The 25,760-nt window shown below is 33.0% G+C and overlaps 1 protein-coding gene across 1 annotated transcript in view; it reads left to right on the top strand.

The window, feature by feature from the left end:
• Positions 1–25,084, top strand: part of HGTX (HGTX homeodomain transcription factor) — a 44,577-nt gene extending 19,493 nt beyond the window's left edge. The window contains exon 3 of the mRNA XM_089708115.1: positions 24,242–25,084. Coding sequence (XP_089564241.1) covers positions 24,242–24,427 — 186 coding nt within the window. The 3' untranslated portion in view covers positions 24,428–25,084. The remainder of the gene's footprint in view (positions 1–24,241) is intronic.
• Positions 25,085–25,760: the final 676 nt, after the last annotated feature.

Genomic DNA, 25,760 nt, shown 5'->3' with positions numbered 1-25,760 from the left:
CAATAGAAATAATCAGGAACAAATACCTTGCTTATTCTTAAAATGAATATTTGTAACCTTAAAATAAATATGGAGTTGTACCTATTGGTTGACACAAACAAGATTATGCTCCCAAGATTCCGATACCAAATCTGACCCGTCACACTACAATACATCATGCGTCCTCACACGTAATCCTTCACACCGCCACGTCCAACAAATGAGACCTCTCATTCGCTAATTGTGCTCAAAAGCCAACCACCGAAGGGTGCATTTACCCTACTTAAACCACACAAGCGAATTTACACCTAAGAACTTTTGTATTAGGGCGCAATTTCGCGCGCATATTTTTTATATCTTTTTTCGTCATGGGTGTCATAGCTCATTTGACATTCAATAAAGTTAATCCGTATGGAATTAAAGAGGGCTCGTATTTACACATGTGTTGCTCAATGCTCAGGCGGTGCATAATATAATTAATTTTGCTGTTTATTTTGCTGCAAACGATCTAAATTGGTTTTAATGCTACAATGGGCTTAATAAAATTAATTGTCCGTATATATTACTTATACACAATTGCCACACTTTATGTAGGTATTTTACTTCTTCGTATTTTAATTTTCCGCTTTAGGTACCTAAGCAAATTATAACTGTTGAAGTAGGTAATTAATTTAAAATAAATAATATCGATGGTGAGAAACCTTACCATATTATCAAATATTCCGTTGTTAACTAAATATAGTGCAAGTGAATTAAGAATATATTTTGTCCTAGCGTGAAAGTCTTTCTTATGTCTATTACATCCCCTTCTATTTTATATACACATTTTTTGAGAATAGCTTCTTAAAAACTTTTCTGCCTAATAAAAAGCTTGGTAAAATGGACCAGATAAAGACTCCAGAAATCAAAGTATTAATCTCAGTCTGAAGCATAATATCACATTTTTCAATATAATCAATAAACTTACACTATGAAAAGTATACAACATACATCGACGCATCAGTTCTAATTCCGTATCTATTTACGAGTGTTGTAAAAGGAATGACGGCAATGTATGTGATTTGCATTTTACATTACGTTCCATAGAATATCGCGTATGATCATAATACTCGTTGTAAAGCATGTCGTATAATGTTATGATACTGTATTAGTTTATAGAGTTACGATAATATAGACATAGAAATAATATGACTAACCAAGTTTGTTAATACTAGCTGTCCCGGTAAACGTTGTTCTGCTTCTCTTATCACTTAGGGGATTGAAAAATAGATGTTAACAAATTTTCAGATCTACAGAATAAGCACCATGAGAATTGGTCCAGCCGTTTCGGAGGAGTATGGTAACTAACATTTTGACAGGAGAATTTTAAGAATGAAGATAATAGGAAGAATAGTTTTCGGTATATTACATATTATAAAGTATAGTAATTTGTAAAAATGAAGATCCAATATCGCTTAACATTTAAGACACTTAAAAATGATTTAATTTACTGTGCGCAGGCCGCATGCAACCAAAAAAATATGGTATAAAACATTACAATAGAAATCGGATTCTGATGAAAATGCTATAACCGGCTAACTTAGGTTATCTTACCCGATCATAATCGTTAATGAGCGATTGAATTAAAACATTTTAATTTCATGCACAAAAAAAAATCATGCTAAATATAAAAACTAGACGCTTATATATTTAGCTCATGATGATCATGATTATCTTTAAAACATAACAAACAATCAAAAACATCTTTCCTCTTTGTAATATTAGTAAAGTATAGAAGAATTGATCGCGCCGTGTGTGAAATTTGTCCTGAAATATTTATTGATATTTTTTTTATTGATATTCACAAAGATTATTATTAAGTTATACCAACCATTTTAAAGTCGCATAACAAGATTCCTTCTATTAAAAATATAGCATTTTTTATTCGATCGTTATCAAATTTCGTGTCAATTCAATTTTGAATAATATGATTCAAAATATTATCTTATGAACGCCTATTAGTAACAACAGAGCAGTTAAAATGTAGATAAGATTGAATGCAATACACCCTATATTAATAGGGTTGACACTTCTGTTAAATAAAAGAAAATTTTTGATGACTTCTTAAAATCAAACAATTGTTTGAAACAGGCCACAATTCAAAAATGAAAATATGTGTATAGAAATATTATTACCGAGTAAAACTAAACAAAAAGCTATAAAAACAATGCAGATGTTGTGCTAATGCCTTTGATTGCTCTTATAAATTTCACCTTTAAAAATAAAATATCGGTTATTAATTATTATTATTTGTTAACTAATAACCTGGTTTATACATAATTTCCTTTACCAAATTTAATACCCAATCTCTTACTAATGTTTAAAAAAGCAGCGGTTGACAGCCCTAGCGCTAGGGGAGCAGCGAGGGGTGATATTAAATTATTCTGATGGATCACACTATAATTTAATTTTAATGTGTTTTGATAAAACGACCGTGAATGCATAATCGGTTGCACTTTAGACTATAAACTCGATCGTGAAATAATTGCTCTTTTTTAATTTTTTTCTATGACGTAGCCATTTATTTGATTGATGGTACAGTGGTTGTTTATCATTAGAGAGCGTTTAGCGAATGTTGTTTAATGTTAAATAGTTTTTAGAATCTAATGGCTTTTGGTGTTTTTAAATATTGAACGTTTTTAATTGACGTTCCCATCAACGATAGAGTTTGTCAATGAGTTTCACAATTCGGAGGATTTTCATCATATTCATATATTTATATCATATATTTATATCATACATGTCCGATACTTATATACGTCTTCATACAAAATGTAATAAACCTTCATACACAATATTCTTTGTATACAGTACCTAATCTCTATGTGTGGCCAGTAGGTAAATTATAAAGAATCTTGTTTAATATCTATTTATTAGTTTCCAAGTATGCCTAACCTAAATAAATCTAACGGTTTCTAATAAATTATTACATATATAAATAAGTTCATTGCATAAGAAAGATGTAGAGCTTGGTACAGCATCATCATCTCCATTTATCACGATCTTTTAAACTTTCAAAAACATTCCAAAAGACAAATGCCTACTAATTAACAACCTCTTACATCTAAATACTATTTGTATGAATAAAAGCAAACGTTTTTTCTAATCATTATCTGAAACAAACGACCGTACTGGCCAGTCATTAGGGATTCTCAATCAAATGCTATATATTACAAACCTAATACTCGATGACATATCGATTCGCAGTTGAATACATTCCAATGACCGGCCATTTGAAATAGCACTTTATATCAAAGGAATAGGGATGAGATCAGGTTAGTTAGCATTTGATTGTCCTGATGACAGCAGTGGAGCGCTAATCGATGATCATTAATCGAATGCGACTGAATCGATTCTGGCGCATATGTTTTTTGATGCGAATGATGTAAGCGTGAAATAATGTTCCCGGCATGGACGTATAAAAAAAGACGGACGGTATATCGCCTAAACATTGAGTGAAGCCTAGTAATGGCGGCGAAACATCCATGTGTGTGTGCCATGTTGCCATGGCAACAGCTGTGTTGATGTCAATGGCGGCTGTATTTTTTTCTATAAATTTTGCCGTAATAATTTTGTCATTAAAACATAAAAGGAATAACTTGCTTCCCTGTGGAATGTAATCCCTTGTATTTTGTTATTTAAAATTGTACTGTTGCGACACCATTTACCACGCAAGACGGCATTTTAAATATTTTTTGTGAAACAGTGACGCAGTTAATCAGTCGGTAGTTCACGACGTAATGGCGGCCGACTAGCTTACTATGGTGAGAGTGTGTGCGTGTTTATTGTCTTAACACGATCGCTAGCTTACTATGGTGGCTTCACGTTGTTTGTTCGTAATACGGTGTCCGTCTTTTTTTATACGTCCATGGTTCCCGGCTAATGTCTTTAGCTTTGCTTTATCGTGTTCGTTTAAATGTGGATATAGATTTGAATATGAATATTACTTTTATCGGACGTGTGTAGAACTAGAATGCACCCGCAGTTTCGCTCCTATTCCTTTAACGTTTTCACAAAACAGTTATTAAACAAATGAAATTTTATTGCATTTTAAAAAAAGAAGAATCGCGATGTAAATAGATGCATCATATATCTAGGTTTTGTTTATTTCATCAAAATTTGTCTTATTCTTTCAGCAGTGTGCGTAACGGACAGACATACTTTGCATTTATTCTATATAAAGGTAAATTATAATATCATGAATAAAACTTGTATCTACTTAACTTGCAATTTGCTTGCGCTCTTACAAAAGTGAGTTTAAATACAATTCAATTCAATGTAAGCAGAATGAAATAGTTTAAATAAAAATAAGTCAACATAAAATTAGGAACAGCTTTTCAAGCACACATCAAATTAATTATTTGTAACAAAAAATTGTGATCCGAATTGAAAACCTTTCAGTTCTTTATAAGGCTACATAAATATAGAGCAGGCTCCAAGGAGATGTTCGTTTGCAAAAATAGCGGACCTAAATCTGACTTCTGATATATATTGTATAGGTCCCAGACATCCTATAGACAGATGTTGCCAACCAGTTTTGTGGTCCCCCTGCCCGCACCCCGGTAATTAAATATGGCATACAAAGAAAAAAAATAAAAATTTCCAAAACATGCCGTGTGGGGTATCAAATGAAAGAACTTATTGAGTAGATCACGAATATATAGCATACTATATACATTTCTTACACTTTCTCTAAGATTTTTTAGAAAATTTACGAAAATGGTCCATTTTTGAGTTAACTTTAAACCACTATAGATTGAAAACTCATGAATATATTTTTTAAATTATTATTTTAAATAATTAACAATAGTCCATTGTTTATGATTCAATAGTTCGTAATATAATATAAGTGAGCTATGTGGTGGATTTGATGAAAATAACTATATACTATATGAACTTGAAAATATACTCGCCATCTTTGAATGCTCCCCCCACTCCCCCATGCAACTATTTCACTGTACGAAATATTGAATCGTAAACAATGGACTATTGTTAATTATTTAAAATAATAATTTAAAAAATATATTCATGAGTTTTCAATCTATAGTGGTTTAAAGTTAACTCAAAAATGGACCATTTTCGTAAATTTTCTAAAAAATCTTAGAGAAAGTGTAAGAAATGTATATAGTATGCTATATATTCGTGATCTACTCAATAAGTTCTTTCATTTGATACCCCACACGGCATGTTTTGGAAATTTTTATTTTTTTCTTTGTATGCCATATTTAATTACCGGGGTGCGGGCAGGGGGACCACAAAACTGGTTGGCAACATCTGTCTATAGGATGTCTGGGATCTATACAATATATATCAGAAGTCAGATTTAGGTCCGCGATTTTTGCAAACGAAACTCCACTGAGAGTCCGGTCTAATATACAACATACGCAAATAAAACAAAAAATAACCTCATATCATCTGTCATTCATTGAAAAAGCATGTTTTTCAACCGCGGGGGCTACAAAGTGTAGGCGTATGTCTTGCTGCACTGTTACAGCCGAACTGTCAAGTAGCGCTGTCAAGTAAAACTGTCAAGCAAACTGTCAAGCACGCTGTCAAGCCGAACTGTCAAGCTCATTAGCATGTCAATACCACCCTCTGTACCACAGATGCTTTTCTAATCGCAGATTTACGCCTCTATTGTTGTTTGATTGATTGTTTAATGGGTAATAACGTTTTGTACGGATTTAGGATTGGTTTTTAGTTGTGCGGTGTGTGGTTTATTGTTGTATAATGTGTCTTATTAAAGTTAATAACTTAATATATTTGTATAGAATGAACATACACTTTCTGTTTTCAAAAAGATAATTTACTTATTGTCTACGTAAACCGTACCTACCTATTTAGGTACGGTTTACTCTTACTAAAATGAATAGGTAGTAAGTAAAAAGAAAACATTCATTATAATTATCATAATTCAATTTCAAGTTCACTTAAACCAATATTATTTAATATTTATATTTAAATATTAAAGCAATTAACAAACTGAAGAAGTAGGTAAAATACTTATTGTTAGGTACCTAAACATGTTTGAAAAGAACTGTTTTATTAAGTACAATATATGTATATCTACCACCTCACAACATTTAGCACACCGATGTTATACACATAGCTACAACACAACAATAACCCGGCTTTACCGAATTTATTCAATTCGTAACGTATTCATCAAAACAACAAATCCTGTAAGTCGTCGCCCGCTATCTCCGCAAACAATAAACGGTGGAATCCAAGGAAATCCCGCAATAATAAGGCTAGGTGTGATTGATACAAGTGAAATCCCCACTCGACACCGCCATTTGCATTTTTATGGGCGCCGCCCTCCCGCCCTAGCGGCCCTGGCCCTAGCCGCCCTGGCCTTAGGTGTCACTCCCTGTATGATGTTTAGTCTCTTGTTAAGTTTCAATTTATGAGCAGCACTCACTATATTACTACTTTAAAACTGGAATATGTAGGAAGGTTGTTATAAATTGAGAAATTATTTACTTTTATCGTATGCATTGAAATTTGTGATTTCGTATTTCGAAAGACCATACGCACGTTGTTATTTCTTCAAAAGTTAAATAAAACATAAAGAATAGTTTCCAATAATTTGATCTACTTTTGATTAAATAAAACAATTGTTTTTAATGCTACTTTGAATAGTAGTAAGACGAAAAAGTAAATCTTTAAGTCTACGCTTCAATCTTTATAATCTCCATAAAATAATCAAATTAAATCTAATTTCTACGATATCATAGAGGAGTATCGAATCAATTCGAGTAGAAATAATAAATAAATATAAATCCACCATTAAATGTCATATACATAATCGAGTGATCTCCCACGCGGTTCGATACAATTTAACGGTAGCCCAAATCGATTCCAGTGAATCGATGATAACTCGATTAAACATCGATTTCAATATCTCGGCGTTAAAACAGGAAATGTCACTCGATCCGACATAAGTTAATTAAAAACTCTATTTAAGTAATCTCGTAATATTAAAATGGATTATATTATGTTGATAGATACAGGTGAATAGAAAATTTGATTCAATATAATTAATGCGAAGAAATCAATATTTGAAAGTGCTTAATTGAAAATTTGTTTTAATTACGATTCGTAAATTTATAGTCGTAAAGTTGTATCTTCATAGTCTTAATAATTATTGTTGGAATGTTCGAAATAAAAATAATCAAATACTTAGGTAAATGTTGATTGAAAATACTAATAAAAACTCGTGTTTCAATTATCTATTATTTATTTGTGTTACTTTGCTATATTGAAGATAAAATCCGTGATATTATTTACCCGAAGTTTAATTACTTAAAAGCAAAATTAATTGAAGCGAAACCGGAATACGCCAAAACAGAGCAATTTTTCAAGCAATATTTAAGTCGACGAGAGAAATTCGCATATTTATCAAGAAATCCGTCTCAACCTGCGCTTGTTATCCCGGATTACCTCTACGATGACACCAGCTCGTTACAACACTCAACTTTAACGATTTTATTTATTGCAAAACAAATTTCGACTAATTCTAAGTACAGGGACAAACCTACAAACCGAGTGGCGACGGGCGAATTCGAACTCTAACATTCAAAGTTAGGGTTATGAATCGCGTCGCAACGTCGCGAACAAGATTAATAGGGCATAAAACGTAAGATAATACAATATACAAGAAGACACGTTGTTAACCGTTCCATTTGACGGCGAGGTTGAGTGGGGTGCGCCGTCTCTGTCGCGCGTACGGGCCCGCAGCGCTCCCTCTCGCTCCTGCAGTTTCAATTATCTGCGTAATCCCTCAATTACGTCGACAGATGTCGCCCGCGTCTTCGAGCTTATGTGCCGTTTTAAAGTAGCGTCCGCAGAAGCAATTACTGTTGATCGATGAGAGAGATACCTATTTGTAAATGTTTTAGAATCGTATTTTTCAATTCGGTATATGTATTTATAGCGGGACTTGGCAATGTGTATTAGGTATGGCAACTAGGATGGATACAAATATTGCGAGAATGTACGTATAAATAACATACATGCATATACAGTCATGTTGCGAGTTGGCAGGTAGAGTACAATAGGTTCATTGAAAAATTAAATACCTACTTACAGGTTAACAAAAAATGAAATGGAAGAAAATTAGGTAGTGTTCACAAATTTTACCGAATATTGCTTACAAATGTATCAAAATGAAATCATTGTAGGGTACAAGACTATGCGACACGTATTTCGTTCTAGTTCTTAAAAAACAACTATTCTCCAAACTCATCAATAATTAACTATTTCTTAAATCACAAAAAAACCTCAAATTTTATAAACACCAATTATAAATAAACTGTTTTGCCACCAGTACCATCACGTCCCTAAAGGGCGCAAGGGACACGAGTTAGCTAATAATTAATATTATAATTAATGTTGCTATAACGAAAACCGCGCCATTAATCCAACATTGCTACAACCTTTTAAACGATAGGTACAATCTTTCATTAACTTTGCTATTTCCTAATTATGTTTTATTGTAGCTTTTACATAATTAATAGCGGTGATTGTTGTGACACTAATTTCCTTTGCTGGTTGAGGAAAACGCGAAATGAAAATTAACTTGTTTTAATTTTTTTGGTAAGGTGTAATTGTAAATGTTGAGTTTGGTAATTCTATAGCGTTACACATAAATTAAATGAATTTCTTGTATTTTAATTATGTTCGTAATTACTTGGGCTTGAGTTCATAGTGGCCGGGTACCTACTTATGCGACTAAAATGAAAATTCGTCTTCGTTCAAGCTTTTCAATTGTATTGTGATGTAAATATAACGTTTTGTCATATTTTTTTATATCGTTGCTAATCATACCTTACTGCTGTAATAAAAATGAATCTAAAGCGCATGGTAGGTAATATTATGCACGCATAATATGTACAAAATACTAAATACATAGTATTAAAATTATAACAAAATATTTTGAAAAAAAATCTCAAAAATCTAGTTTTAATAACCAGCCATCTTAGAAGCTTACATCTACATTAACCAACATTAACTAAAGCAAATCAATGACAAGCAGAACAAACTGCCACAAATCTGGACGTCACGACATGAGCTCTCTCACGTTTTCCAATCGCTTCAAAAACTCATTAGTGTAGCTAATGACATTAATGAAATCGTCGGCCGCTACCGTGCCGCCGCCGCTGTAATAATAGTCATTATGACACGACAATCGACGATCCTTCGAAGGACCACTTACAGCCGAAATCCCCTCCACACATAAGCTAAACTCAACCTTAAATCCGTCTAGCTAAGATTTAAATACGAACGCTAGATCTCATGACTTACGCCCATTACGTCCGAGACGCGTTATTAAGATTTGACGATACAATAACGATCCGCGACGATATAACGCCACAACTTTATTAATTATGCATGTTGAAAATTGAACCTTTTTATTACGTGCTTAGAATTTAAATTGCTAATGTCCATTTTTTATATAGATAATTATCGGCTGTATTTAATTTCTCCGCGGCGGCTGTCGCTTTCATTTGTCAAGCGGATAGACGGACCGACAGATTACCGATGTTATGCCTACGAGTGATATATTAAACCTAGATGGTATTAAGATAAAAAGGCATTTTATTCGGCGGCAGTTAATTTCATAGTTTGGAAGCACGGGGCAAGCTTAATTGATATTTCAAGTGTATCAACTCACGATATTTTAATTGGAGCTTATCTGTGACATCTACATGACTCAGGCTTCGGAATGTTGGAGCTTTGTCGCAGGTTGCACCATCGGCCTTGGTTTTCTTAGATTATATATGTTACATATTGTTAGATGTGTGGTATTTACCGTTTTGAAATACTGGTTCATTGAGGATTTGGTAAATGTCAAGTGTAATGTTTAATTTGGTTTAAAGATCATCTAATAGTGTATTGCAATTGGAGCTTTTGTATATTATTATCATTGTATTGACGTGACTCTCCATGTATTGTATAGTAATAAAGACTGGCTTTGATTCGCTGTATAACTTCAAAGTTCACTACCCGAATAACTTCCGAATAACGTGTGTATGTGCAGTAGATATTACGCAAAAAAAAATTGTATTGAATTTAAAAGTAGGTATTGTGAAATCTTTAATGCTGATTTTTGTGGAGGTGGATTTTAATTCTGAATGGAAATTTTTAATAATATGCTTATTTATTACAACTATCTACTACCTAGTATATTATGTTAATCATATAATATAACATCCTAGGTAATAATATCTGTGCAGCTTAGGCTTAAGTTCATACACAAAAGCTATATTCCACAATTAGACTAGAGTAGATAATTTTTGAAACAAAAAAAAAATCGCAGTCGGATGAAACTCATTAGAAAAGGAGGGCAATATGATAAAAATGTAAGGAAAAATAAATTACGGTCAATCCGAGTTCGGGAAGCGGGAGGGGGGAGCTTTTAAGAGAAAGAATTGTGCCTGATTTAGTAAAAGCTCATTATCACACTGTTTGTATGCATTTCCTGAGAACATTTACTATGGTGGTGTTTATTTTTTTTTACACCATATGAAAGTAGAGATTTCAATGAATAAAAGGCATCCCAAGTTTTTGAAAAAAGCTGATATTTTGACGGGTGACTTTTCGATTGAAAATTAGGTAGTTTTTTTGGTATTAATTCAAAATAAGGCAAAAAAATAAATATTTTCAATCAAATAAATAACAGTGTATTTGGGACATAATAAAGTAAGTTTCCACCAAATTTCGTAGAAAAAAAATAAATTTTGAAGTAGATAAAAATAAAAGACCAAAAACTTGGTTTTTTGAATTTTTCACCTAAATTTTGAGGTTATGTGAAAAAATTGTGAATACAAAAGTTGTAGAACTTTTAATTACCTACAACTTTGCCATTGAACTTTTTTCTATAGGACTTGTAGTTTTGTCGGAAATCGAGAGAAACCATTTTTTTCTCTTAAAAGCTCCCCCTCCCGCTTCCCGAACTCGGATTGACCGTAATTTATTTTTCCTTTTATTTTCATCATATTCCCCTCCTTTTCTAATGGGTTTCATCCGACTGCGATTTTTTTTATCTTTTCATTATTTTTAAAGGCTTCTACCCCAGTCTAAATACATAATACCCACATATTAAACAACATATAATTAAATTTAATCCCATGTTCAGCAAATTGACGTCCAGTAAAATATAATATGCAGTGGTCAGTTTTATTCAAATAAAAGATTTCCAATTCGTTCGCAATGTGTGGCCCTGTGTGGCCGTACCGGCACCGCATTGCAAAGAGATATACCTAAAATTGTTATTCGTGTTATTTAAACGTTAATGCAAATGTAGCTTTTCGATTTATTTATAGAATTAGCTTTTTTTATTAACTTAAGTTTTAAAAAAATTTAGTAGGGATGCTATATAAAGTAGAGATGAAAGCAGCAAATCAAATATCATTTCATCGATTCAGATGTTCTTGAGTTGTTAGTCTAACTAAATATTAATTACATACCTACGTGTGTCAAGTAGTGAAATTGAACAAGTTTTCAGCATTTCAGTTTATCACTTATAATATTAATACACACAAGAGCTTCAAAATTATCGGGTATTTTCCGATAGGTTCGTTGCAAACAAATGAAGGAGTCAAGTTTTTAGTCAAGGTTAAAAAATCACGAGCGCGAAGCGCGGGTGATTTTTCCTGAAAAACTTGACGACTTTATTTGTTTGCAGGGAACCTTGAGGGAAATGCCAGATAATTTTGAAGCTCGTGTGGTATTCGGGAGATTATTTTTTCGTCCCAAATGTCGGCCAATAATTTCACAATTGAATTGAACCTGTCAGTTTGACGTCAACGACCAGAGAAAATTTTCAAATTGGTCGATATTTGGGTCGGAAAAATAATCGTATAAAATAAAACAGCGCAAATACATCCCATATCTTTATCAATTTTGTAGTCTCTATCCTACACTACTGACATAGAATAAGGAACACTTTTATAATATTTTTATCACATAATAAATGACTCAGAGCAGTGTTCTATTTCTCCTAGACATCTAAGTTATGACATAGAACGTAGAACCTTTGCAATTCATCAAAATCGGAATTAAGGACTAAGATTATTAAGAAGAATATAAAGAACATTAAGAATATAAAAAATGATGCGTTTTCATCCTTGACATTTTGTATAATTACTACATATTATAATGCATACCCGATTCATAGCTAATATATAGAGCTAATAAAGCCCATCAATTATCATTCGACAAATCAATATAAACGTCATATACTAAGAATCGCAATGCAACAGGACACAACATCACCTCATCGAAATAAAAGCAGATCACATAATATAAACACTATCCAAGCGAAAGCATTAAACTCGAATTACATGTAAAGTTAGGTGTAATCCGTCGGCGCGCAAACGAGCAGCCAATCCTAAACGCATTACGTTATCGATTCGACCGCTACATGTGTCTACGCGACTACATCTTACCCCTCCCCCCTACCCCTACCCGTCCCACCACACCACCCAATAGACAACGCAAAGTCAATATGTGGAAATAATAATAAAGGATCGCGCGGGCCGCATACGTATCGTAGCATTATCGTAGCATCGGTAACGAGTCGAGTATCCCTACTACATTCAGTTATTGCTTACTTGCTACAGGATTTATTATGAGTTCTGTTTTCAGTTTACTCGTTTATGAGGGTTTTGATTGAAGCAGCTTTGCGTAGCGGCTACGATGCACTACGTAACTACGCGTAGCCGATAGACGTGTAATTTTACTACAGCTACGTGTTATAAGCTACGAGGTGCTACGAGTAAGTTTCATCACAGTATTACAATATTATTTACATTGTAATACTGTGGTTTCATGCATTACAATGCAATTATTTAATAGAGAAAATTTAAAGAGCGGAGACTTTATCACATTTATTTATTTATTTATTTATTATACTTTATTGCATTGAAAATACATAAATACACATAACAAAGACAATACTACAGAAACAGCAAAGGGCGGCCTTATCACTAGGTAGCGATATGTAATATAATAGCCTTATTTTGTCGTATTGGATGTTCCTTAATAATTTAAACTACATCGACGTAGCATCAGTTACACAGTCCACCAATCACTACTAGCAAATAACTACTGACTTAATATCTATACAAAAATAAATAAGTTATTTAGATAACAACATACCATCGGATGATGGGAAGAACATAACAGTTTATGAAGTCAATGTTAGTTCAATTCAGAAGATTTGTATACGTATAATGAAATCAAGTATTAGCAAAGCACTTACATAAAGATACAGTTGGATTCATCGAAAAAATATAATCACGATAAAAGAATTCATTATTCGCATGGCAGCTAGCGAGCAATATATATTCATGAATCGATTCGGGCGGAATCGAATGGAATCGAGACGGACGCTCGTAATATCGTTATGATGGCACATCAAATTTCATGTCGGTGCGATCTCATACTGAGGTTTTATGGACTTTGTTCTAATGTAAGTGTTTTTGCAATTGTTTCAGTCGGATATTAAATTATTGATGGTGGAATTGAATTTGATTACGGCGGTACGGGCATTTGTTTACATAGGTGGATATAGAGTGCTTTAAAGTGTATCTATTATGATTTATGTTGTGAGCTTGAATAAGAAACAATGAAACTACGAGCTACTTGTTTACAGTTTTGATTATTCATTGCTCATTCTATAATTTATGTTAAACAGAAGAAACACCAATAATATGAATGCGTGTTCCGCATAACATGCTTCCATAATACAATAATAAAAATTCGTAACAACTTATAATATTATGTCGGCAATATTATGAGACGAAATAGCGGATAGAAAAGAGTTCTAAAACTCCTGTAAGCCGCAAGTTGTCCAATAAACTGGTAGATAGCTACGTACAGTGCGAGCCACGGAAACTTACACATTTACCACACTCGAACAATATTACAGGACAATTTCGTGAGAGCGCAGTGTAATATTGTGTCGTGATAGGTTTTGTTGCCTTTTTATAAAAGTGTACACTTCTTTTTGCACTTTTGCTGGGAGGATATTGTTTTTGCGCTCTTTCGTTCTGTCTATACTTTGTGTTATTATTTCACAACTGCAATGAAAATTGTAATTAAATACAGTGTTTGTTATATAACTTAAAGTTTACATTTGCAATTTATAAGACCAACTAGTATTTATTTACAAAATGTTTCATAAAAATAGGTTGTATAGAGGCCAGTTACCGTTTTCGTACACAACCCCATGTTCCAGTAACATGCTCAAGTCAGCTGTCGGTTTACGATCCATTCCTTTGTCCCTACATCATCCTCTGACTTCGCACTTTTGTTACGATCATATTTATTGCGCAGTATTAAGACTATAACACAATAACGACAATTTTATGTTATTATTACAATTACGGTGGCGTCAATAACAAATAACAAATCATCCTAAATTAAGTGTTTAAATAAAAACAATATCTTAATAATCCATTTCGTGTTACACTTGACAATGTTTAAAAAACGGCAACCCCAACCCGCTCCGTCATAAATAACCATTTGACACATCGGCACAGGCCACAGACTAAACATAAACAAATTTACCGAAAAAAACATTGCACATCCATTTATTATCCGTTCTGTCGTGTGTATCTCGTGTCCATTAATAACCTGGACTTATCCGGGCCTAATCTGCCGCTCATTGCCGCTTTCCGCGGCCGATTCTTTTTGGCGCGAAAAAAGTGCCGCCATGTTGGCTCCCTGTCCGCACAGATTTATAACGTTGGCGGATTACGCTTGATAAATAATAAAACAGTGCGCGTATCCGATCGCATCGCGATGTGGCGGTTACATGGGTGCTTTCAATTTGTTCGAGCGAGGGATTGCGTCCCTTGGATATTGATAGCCGATTGTTGGAGTCGGACGCAGATAGCGCGGAAATGTTTGTTGTGATGTGGTCGCAGTTGCTTTCTATTGCGATGCTATTTTTTATTAATCTTTGGTCGGTCGATTTTTTATGAATTATGGTGATGTAGAATTGAGAAGGGATTTGTTCAATAATATTTATTTAAATGAAAATTAAAGGATTAGCTATAGAATATAGTTTAGTGATTTCTGAAAGGCCTAAAAAAGGAATTACCTAATCGACTTACTAATGTGACTTCAATTGGAAAGAGCACATTATTTGCGAAACATTTATATTATACCTACAGTAGGTACCTACAAACTAGAACAACTTAATAACCTTGTTGAATAGGTTCTACATAGTAATATCAGAGCCGCTTACAACACGTGCCAGCTGCCGCAATTGCTACAATTAAAATTAATACTTACTAACGATGTACCTAGAAATTCGATAATCATCTGCTTTTTCATGTCACATTATACTCCAATAATTAAAGTCAATTTTAACATTCTTCAGAAGCAAAATGACTAAGTGGAATTAAATGCCACGGTCGTCCTAGAGTCTAGAATGAATCTCTACAAATTTGGATCTACGATTAAGCAACACGTTATAACACGATAAAGAATTTATTGTATTTCTTCATGAGACTATACTCTTGTGTCATTATAGGTTTATACAATAATAGCTTAACTAGCGAACCCGCGGCTTCACCCGCTTTGTCTAATACCTAATAAATTATATACTAAAACCTTCTTGAATCACTCCATCTATTAAAAAACCGCATCAAAATCCGTTGCGTAGTTTTAAAGATTTTCATACATAGAGCCATAGATAGGGACAGAGAAAGCTTTGTTTTATACTATGTAGTGACAAGCAGCCGCCCCGAATTAGCCAAAACATAATGTTTTAAAGCATTGTAAAGTCATTTAACAGTAAAGCCCTCGCCACACGCACCCCACGCGGCGATAAGACAAACGAATGCATGTGCATTTACAGCGAACGCCGCTCGAACGAGTAATACCTTAATTTAAATTTAAATGACAGTTAAGCCAGCGATTGTATCGACAGCGTAGCTCTAATGTTCTTTTGAGAATGTATTTATAAATTTTAATCATATTTACTGTTATGGTTTGCGGTGTGTGGGATGGTTTTTATATTTTTGAGTTCGCGATGCGTTGTGTTTTGTAAAATTGTCAAGTGTGAAGATGCTTTAGGAAGGTGTAATGTTTATATTTATATGTAGGTATGTATTTAATGGTCAGGTGTTAGATTTTTTTTCTGCTTTTTTACAATAACCTTGATGCTTTGCAATAAATACTAAAAGTTCGACAGCTAACTCTAATAGACTATAAAATTCAAATGAATTACACAACATAAAATATAATATTTAGCCTTTTCCCTAACAAATAACTAATATAAAATCACACATCTCACCTATCTGCAAAAAATATCTAATCTATTCATTCACCTAAAACTTTTGAGTTGCCATTTCAAAATACAAAAATTGACAACATACCACAGACTAAACCAAAGAACGGAAAACATGAGCAATACAAGTTAATCACTTGATGACTGATAAGGGATTTAAAGCCAATACACAAGATTAGAGCCGTTTTGTAATTTTAAATGGCGTGTGACGGTGTGTACCACGCCTTCGATACGGTCTTATCTGCTAGGGGGTACAAATGACTGCGGTTTAGTATTGTTCGCACTTTTGTTTTGAAATATTAGCAGTAGGAATGAAAATGAAAAGAAAAATCAAATTTTTAAGTGTATTTTTGTAAGTAACTAAGTTAGTTTGTTTATTTTATGTCTCAATATTTTTTGCTAGGCGTAGTTAAGTATACGAAAGTACAAAAAACTTTGCTGTGCTTATGAAAAAACTCGAAAAAAGTTTTATTTAATTCAATAATCAGATCACAGATAAATCAGCGGCACGAGAATTAATAAAAACTTGACTATCAAAAATCTCGGCTCCATTAAGTTAAGAGAAAAAATGTCGCCAAAAAACAGAGCAGAGATTAAATTTTAGAGGTACAAAATTAATTAATAAGGGTGAGGTGACGTTCAAAAAAAATTAAATGTCAAAATTACAACAAGATTCCCTTTAATTATGTCCGTGGGGGTGGAGGGGGGAGGGGGAGGCGGTAATTACATTTTCTTAATTTGCAAAGTTCCATGTTGCCAGCTTTGTCCGGTTTGTTCCAACCGACTTATAATTATTGTTAACGTTTTTATGTAATTTCGTTACAAGCCTATGATATTGCGAAATTTATTTTTAATATTTTAGCTTATAGTTGTTCGTTTATAACTAATACCTACTTTTATGTCTAATTTGACCGAGCTATTTACATTAACGGCAACTGAGAGTTGATCTCTATTTTATTATTAATGAATATTTTCAATGATAAATCATAATTCTATTTAGTTAGGTGCTTTTTATTTGTTAGGAACTGTATATTCAGCTGTGAATTTCATTAATTGAAACATGAACATGTAAAATAAAGCCTGAATTATTGCTCGAATAAAAATAAACCAAAGTGAAAAAATACAACTTAATATCTCTATCAAAACATAATATGTAATCGTGCAGATCAACACACTCATTTGATATTTGATATTTGATATTACATAATATGATTCATTTGATATTTCCCTATCAAATGAAAAACAACAAACACTCAGCTTATATTTGGCTACACTTCACTCCTGTCCCCGAATTATTTAAAAAATTCAGTCAAGACATTAACATTTTTACGTCTGCAGAGAGGGTTGTTGTCCGGAGGGATAATTAAGTTTATCTTTTTAATATCTTCTTCCTTTAGAAATTTGCAAATGAGTTTTTTTAATAATGGCAAATTTGTAGCCTCCACTCTAATCCTTTTATGATTTATCGTTGTTAAATTTGAATGGACGTTTTTTCAAGCTCCCTTTTAATCAATTAACCTAACTTCATTTGCGCAAAAAAATGCGATTTGTTTTAATGTAATTAAATCAAGCTTGATTCTTGTGCTTTTTTGTGTAGGTTTTTAGGAAGAATCTTATTGAATTAATGATGATGCACGACCTCTATAATATTCATAAAATAATGTAATAAACGTTATAACAATACAATGTTTTTATTTGAGGAAAAGTTGGAATAAAATTGACGAAAAGAAATTGTTTTTTCCAAGAACGAGATGGTGTAGCCGCAAAATAATAAAACTCTGTAAGAGGCCGATAAATAATATGCGAATTGACATATAATGAAGATGAAGAAACCAGACAAATCGTTACTAATAATATTTAAAAACTTCCAATATAAAAGAGGCAATTATCCACCATTAATTACGAACATTAACAGACATACATCATTGAATACTACAGTTGCAATCGATAAATGATTAGGGACAATCTCTGAAGCTTTGACCTCCATTTGGATACAAGCCGGATTATTGTTACTACATTTTAAGTAGTAAATAATTACAGCAACGTAATAATTTAAAATCTTTCATTGGCAGTATATTAATTTCTATGAGAATCAGCTATATTCTTAAATCTGCTTCTTCTCGGTGATTATAGAGTTTGTTTTGTTTGTATACCTACCTATTGGAATTTTTGGAGAATTGCACCTAAATATAGGTTCAAAACCTTATGGGAATTGGTATTCTCTACAGACTTTAGTTTTTATAGTAGTCTATACTCTACTGTTTACACTAATCGCTAGAAAGCTATGAACTACAAATTGACCCTATCACAAAACAAAGGTTAGCATTTTAGGAGATACAATAATTGTTAAGCAAGAAGATAATTTTTGTTCAGTTGCCCGACAAATACTTAATATTTACTAACGTAACTAAGAGAAACAATATCTTGACCATTTTTTAAATTGGAAGAATCATACAATCACAATAACAGTTTATACCAACCCGTTCAATTTTCCGAACTGCAATCGAGCTAAAATAAAAACCGCCATTGAGCCATTCATCAATAAAACATTGAAACAGTAACGTTAAATAATATGTTATCAGAGCAGTTTTGAAGAATTTGTGGCTGCAGGTAAATTGGAATTGTGTTTTTGATCGATGGCCCTTGCTAATGGACGAAAATAAAAACGAGTGCATTCGCTAGGCCCGCCATGATGGATGGGCTGTGTGTTTGTCTCTGAACTACGTTTCAGTAACTGCAGTGCGGAATGACTGCAAAACTGAATTGTTTGTGGATAGTGATAACTTATTTTCTTATAGTGGATAACCAAATGATTTTATTTTAAGTAGTCTGTGGAATTCAATGATCGGTGAATCATCGGATAGATGACTGGTGTGGCATTCGTTAAAAATCTTGTGCTATTGTTCTATTATCGATAACTATTAATAATTAATAAATCAATAATTACTTCTGGAAAATTTTGAACTTCGAATTATCAAATAGTATCTATTGTTTCGTTTAACCTAGCAAAAGAAAATTAATTTATAATTGCCTGTAAAAAATTTTGTCATTTTCTTCATCACCATTGTATCTTCAATACTTATTATTTTTACCAAGTTTATCTGTTTACTACCATTTACCTTATAAAATCTGTTCATTCTTATATTATAATATTTCTCTACTGTCAAATCATTTCCAAGATTTTCTCAAAAGAAGAGACAAGTAAAAAATAGCTTGGAATCAAACTATTATATCTTTATCAAATTCTACAACATCATAATATACAACTTCTATAAATATGTACTTTATTTACTAATATTCTAAAACACTTTCCCAACATAGTTTTATTCCAAGTTCGTTGATATCTCGTAAGCCAGCATCATTAGCCGCTACATTTGTCACTCTTATCAGTAACCCTTCTGCTCTATGTTAATAGACGGCGTTTGTAGTATTCTGTGCGTTTTACCAAATGATTGATGTTCGGAGATCATTTATACTGTGGCTTGGTTTGCATTTATTTTGTGTTATTTACAGAGTAATGTGAAGATTTTTGTATGAACAAGTGACTGGGCTGGTTTGAGAATATATTTTACATTCTCAAGTTATAATGCTTTAAATGTTGTTTTCGAAATAATTTCTAGTTTATCAACTAGAAATTATTCATCACCGTACTCTAAGGTCGTATAGTACCTACATTGATTGATAACTTGCGGGCTGGCTTATAATTGGAGTCAATTTAAAATACAAAGAGAGTTGTATTATGAAACCTATGATTTTTATTCACATCATAATTTCGAAAGATGAAAGTGACCAATTAATTATTATTATCAGAGCACAAAATACGTAACTACAACACTTTTGTTAGCTGATACGTCATTATTTTTTATCAACAATCTGACTTTCCAACGCTAATCCCTATACTGAGCATCAACCATCTTAACCCGTTCGTTGTATCATTGAAATTAATTACCTTCAAACCAAGATGGAGGATCCGTTTTTATTCGGTCAGAGCGAGAGCCATTACAAGCTACAGCTATCAAAATAATAGATAGTCACATAATTATTCTTAGAATGCGATAGAGTCATTATTTTCATAGCGGGGAAAGAGACGGACATATTTCTCGCGGTTCCTCGAAGCACTTAGGTAATTGAATAGGGGTAAGGCGAATAAAGGAACGGTGGAAAATAATAATATAAATAATAATGGAGGGATGTACTCGAAGTTTGCTCGTAAATATCGCAGTATGGTAAGTTTTGGTGATGTTTGTACTGTGCAACGAACAATGCTTTTATTCTATGGTAATATGTAAATAACGAATAGGTATGGAACTTTTTATAAAAGCCCATATTATATTATTATCAATTACAGCCCTTTTAAAATATTTAATAATAAATATTCCTGATCTTTCCACAAAGAGCTGTCTTTCAGCTTCCGAATGATTGATAGAAATGATAATGACGAATTAACCTTGATATTTATGTGGGAATACCAACACTGACCACATCCTATATAGCTAACGCTAAGTTTATAATTATTATATTGCTTCTTATTGTTATTTTTTTGTTATTTTCTGGCTCTACTTGCTCACAATCCTTTAACTGTCAATGCTTTGAGTCTTCTATGGTTCCAGTTGTAGGATACTTTTATTATATACTATCCATAAGAACCATCCTCGTACTTCAAGGAATATTATAAAAAAAGAATTATCGAAATCGGTCCACCCGTTCACGCGTGATGCCGTGACCAAGGAAAACAGGTTGCATTCTTATATATAGGGATTCTAATTTAAATACGAATAAAAGACAGGAACAAAATATGTATAGAATATACCTAAAGTAGAAGCAACACTTCGATTTCGTGAAAGTCAGAAAAAATAAGAAGTCCGCCCTCGTTCCGGCCAAATATATTTTTAAGTTTTTAAATTTTCCCTTTTCCAGTGAAACAAAAATTTAATAGCAGTGAAAAAACAACTTTTTAATCTACCTAGACTGTCTATTTTATGACATCTATACATTTAATAAAAAATATTCCTACTAAAGTCATAGGTAATACAGATTTCAGACACCAAAATAACAATCCTGTAATAACTTCCCAAACCAAGAATGAGACAGGCATAATACATATTTTTCGCGCTTCGGCACAGCGAATAAAAGGGAATAGGGCTATAATAATCTGCCATATTACTTACAAGTTACGATGCCTTGTTTTGTTGTCTATGTTTTTTATAGCTCTGCTTTGACAGACGTATTTTGGGATATATAATAATTGTATGTTTATTTTCAGAGAAATATCATCGCATGGTGTAAAAAGTTCAAATGTAAAAAAAAATATAAATTTTAATTATTTGAAATATTAACACTTCCATATCTATACTAATATGTATTATAAAGAGGAAAGGTTTGTATATATGGTTTTCACGCATAAACTACTGGACCGATTTTGATGAAATTTGGCACAGATAATCTTTAGACACTGAGAAAGAACATAGGCCACCTTTTATTGCGAAATATGTACCACGGGCGAAGCCGGGGCGGACCGCTAGTATTTCACAAGTTAAAATACATGCATTATGATAATTACAAAGATAAGACCAAACACATGCCACTAACCATTAACATTGCGTTATTATAAAGATTCACAAAAATATCTTATATATAAAAATGAATCGCAAAATGTGTTGGTAAGCGCATAACTCGAGAACGGCTGAACCGATTTCGATAATTCTTTTTTTATTATATTCCTTGAAGTACGAGGATGGTTTTTATGTAGAGAAAACGTAAATATGTACCACGGGCGAAGCCGGGGCGGACCGCTAGTATTATAATAAAAATAATGTTTTAAATTATATTCATATTTACGATTGATATTCTACAGACATCAATTAGGAGAAATCATTAGTTTAACCATCATACGGGTTTAATGCACCCAACAAAGCAATAAACGTTGCAAATATGAACCAATAAAGCTCAAGTGTTAACAACACGAGCAAGGTATTCCCTTCGTTACATATCAATAAACATACCTATCGCATAAAATTTGCCAATTAGCCGTCAATCCGAAACAGTAAACGTACCAAGTAGTAAAGCTTGTATTTATGACGTCACAACCAGTGTTGGGTCTAATTAATAAGCGCCAAGTCGCCATTAAAATATCGTTACAAATGCTCTTACAACACTAATCCTTGCTCAGGGTGTGGTCTAAATGCAAGCGGTAAGCGGTTTAAAGTAATCGGCGGCGCGCGTATTGAGAATTAAATGATTCAGATTTCAGTTTAGACTATTACATATTTTAAAATAAATATTTTCATCAAACATTTTGTTACTTTTGTACAATCTGATATGGTAAAAAAGATAGTTGAAAACCTAAATAGTAAATCTTAAGAAGTAGTAAGTATTTTATTCAAAAACTACTATAAAAGTGGGCAATTTCTCAATACAAGACAAAGTTTTATGACGTTACAATTGTCTTACTGTTCAACAGTGCTTTTAGATGTTAATAAACATCTAAACGAAGTCTACTGTTAATTTTAATAATTATTGTTTATATTATTTTTATCAATCGCTCACCACCAAGACCATACCAGAAAAATTAATAAAGCGATATTCGTCGATCGTTAAACATCTGTGTATTGCCTCAAACGGCGGCAGCGACCTCTACCGATAACTTGCTACCGACTAATTACCACCAAGTTTTGTTATGTTTTGATCAGTCTTCATTTGGTACTTTGATTCATTCTTATGAAGATTTAGAATGTTAAGAAATTGATCTTATGAATTTTTAAATTGAATTAAGTTATAACTGTTAGTAATTTGTTTAAAGTTTCCGAAAGGAGAGATTATTCTCTTTGAGGAGAGCCTTGCTTCATTTTGCCGAAATAATGTCGAATGTAAATAAATCCTCTTGTAAACTGCAGATATACCTACTTTATAAAAAAATACAGAAATCGATAACAATGTTAGAAGAAAAAAATAGCATCTTACTGAAGCAGACTTCTCACGCGAAAACGCCAAATAGATGCCTCTTTATGGAGATAAAACGACGTTAGGTCGAAAAACGAAAGCGATTCTCTTATAATAGCTCCGACATCTGCCCGAACACTCAACATCGACAAACTCCAGGCTCTAATCATGAAAATGTATTTATGACCTAATTAAAGGCCTGTCTACCGTCCGCCGTTGGAGCGAAGAAGACAGCGTCATACGATCCCACTGCGCTAAAAAGGGACGGAACACCAGTGATTAATGAGTGTTATATGGCTGGTTAAGTACCGTGTAATTTGCAAAACGACCCTTAATTACCGTGCTACTATCTCCGTCCCTATCGCTCGTCTGGAGATTTAAGCGGGGTAAAGAGCGCAGAGCTAGGGAATCGTTGCGACTTAAAAGGTGGTATTTAATGAGGTATTATGATGTCGGTCGAGGAGATTAGGTCCACACGGCGGAATGTTGACCCGCTCTTTATATTTGGCTTGCTTCAGAACAAATAGCTTAGTGGTGCTTGCAGGTGGAATGGCTTCGTTGTTTGACTTGGTGCCATTTCAGTTGTTAACGGGTTGAGAAATTTCGGCTCTTTGCTTAGGCATTCTTTGGAAACAAAGTAATTAAGCGGTAGAACAAATAACTAACGCTAAAATATACCTATAGTAACTACGTGTTTAGTTTGCTTTATTGGGTTTATTTGTATTCTCAGAACTATTTATTTTCGCAATCAAATCAGAACATCAACTCAGTCAGATGCCGATGACTTATCTAATTATACAAAACCTTACCCTACTGTAAACATATTTTAATAAATCTTCCGATACATAATAAACCGTTAATAAAACATATTCTTAAAGATATATTCTTGTAATCTTTACTTTTACAAAACTGACGATGATACTCGTTGATGATGACTGACGATGATACTTCAGAACTAATCCCACCTCTCCATTCCAGGTCTGGTTCCAGAACAGAAGAACAAAATGGCGGAAAAAGCACGCCGCTGAAATGGCGACCGCGAAACGCAAACAAGAGGAGCTCGGAGACGAGTGCGATGAGCAAGAATCCCATGACGCTGACCCTTGCAGTGACGACGATGATGCCAAGCGACCACGGCTAGACCTACACTACCATCGTCAGTGATCACAGCCCGGTGCGGACTCCAGCCGCGCCTGCGACCCCATGAACACTGCGAGTGCCAAATATTGTGAATACGAGTACTATACGCATCACGAAGCGCCCTGCGATCTCTCAACTTGGTCTAGAGAGGATAAGAGTGGCGTGGATAGTGAAGTGCAGGACGATCAGCCGATTAACTTCGCGTATTATCACTTTTAACTGACGGTCTAAACATGTAATGATGTTGTTTTTCAATTTATGGTTGTCTTCAATGTTGTTTAAAAAGTTATGATGAACTACTGCTAGATGAAATTTATAAACATGGCCATGGGTGTGCCAAGTTTGAAAAAACTTTACCTAAACGGTCAGAAAACTGTTTTAATTACACGATATGATGAAAACAGTTGGTGTTTCATATTATGTTAATCTATTGATCTCTACAATGAAAACTGTGCTCTACAATTCAGTTCTAGGCATAAATTACTAACTTTATCAAGAGATTAAGGCCAACTGTCACTTGCTTTTCGAAACTTTTTTAACTTGACTCGAATATGGTACTTTAATTATAACAGTATTTTGTTTCAGTAATTAATAATACATATATGAGCTAGTACATCAACAAAGCTTTTATTTCTTTGTCAACAACTTATGTAAATAATAACCGTCAGTGTGATAAATAAATAACGCTTAGTATTATAATAATTGCAATTACATGTAAATAGTTATTTTAGAAACGTGATATGTGTAAGTAATTTATTATTAATGTAGTTTATATATCATAAGATATTGTACATTTTGTAAGTGTCGGTGCCAAGTTTATAATATTCTGTTAAAATGTTTTTAAATATCCATATTACCTATAGTTATGGTGAAAATGCTTGTTCCTAATTAGTTCATGATAAATTTTTGTTATTTTATGATTAACAAGTTTTATGATTATTTTTAATATACTTACCTATGAAGTATGAACCTACGTACCTAATTATTTCTAAAACAGAATCAGTAATCGGTAAAAGTATAGTATCGGTAATTTACATAATTATACATTGAATATCATTCCTTAAATAAAAAAAATATTCAATGAATTGTAAATTGCATTTTATTGAATTACCTAGGTACTACATTCGTAATTATACCAAAGCTCTATGATCATGTCTATTACTTACTTAGATTCAACTTAATGAAAAGTAGGTACTTACTTCCCAAAAAAATATCTAGTTTTTATATAATTGGCCAGTAATAATTAGCAAATGCATTACAAAAGATTACTTACAAGTCAAAGTGTTGAATACTTTCAATGACTTTACCAGCAAGTCGTAAATATGACTCTTAAAGACAAGACACTTATAATATATTG

This window comes from Colias philodice, chromosome 20 (genome assembly GCF_061535455.1).
Source record: "Colias philodice isolate Cphi_HAF_F1 chromosome 20, ilColPhil1 Martin Lab GWU primary, whole genome shotgun sequence".
Lineage (NCBI taxonomy): Eukaryota > Metazoa > Arthropoda > Insecta > Lepidoptera > Pieridae > Colias > Colias philodice.
Note: the sequence above shows the minus strand (reverse complement) of the source record. Positions and strands in the feature narration are given on the sequence as shown.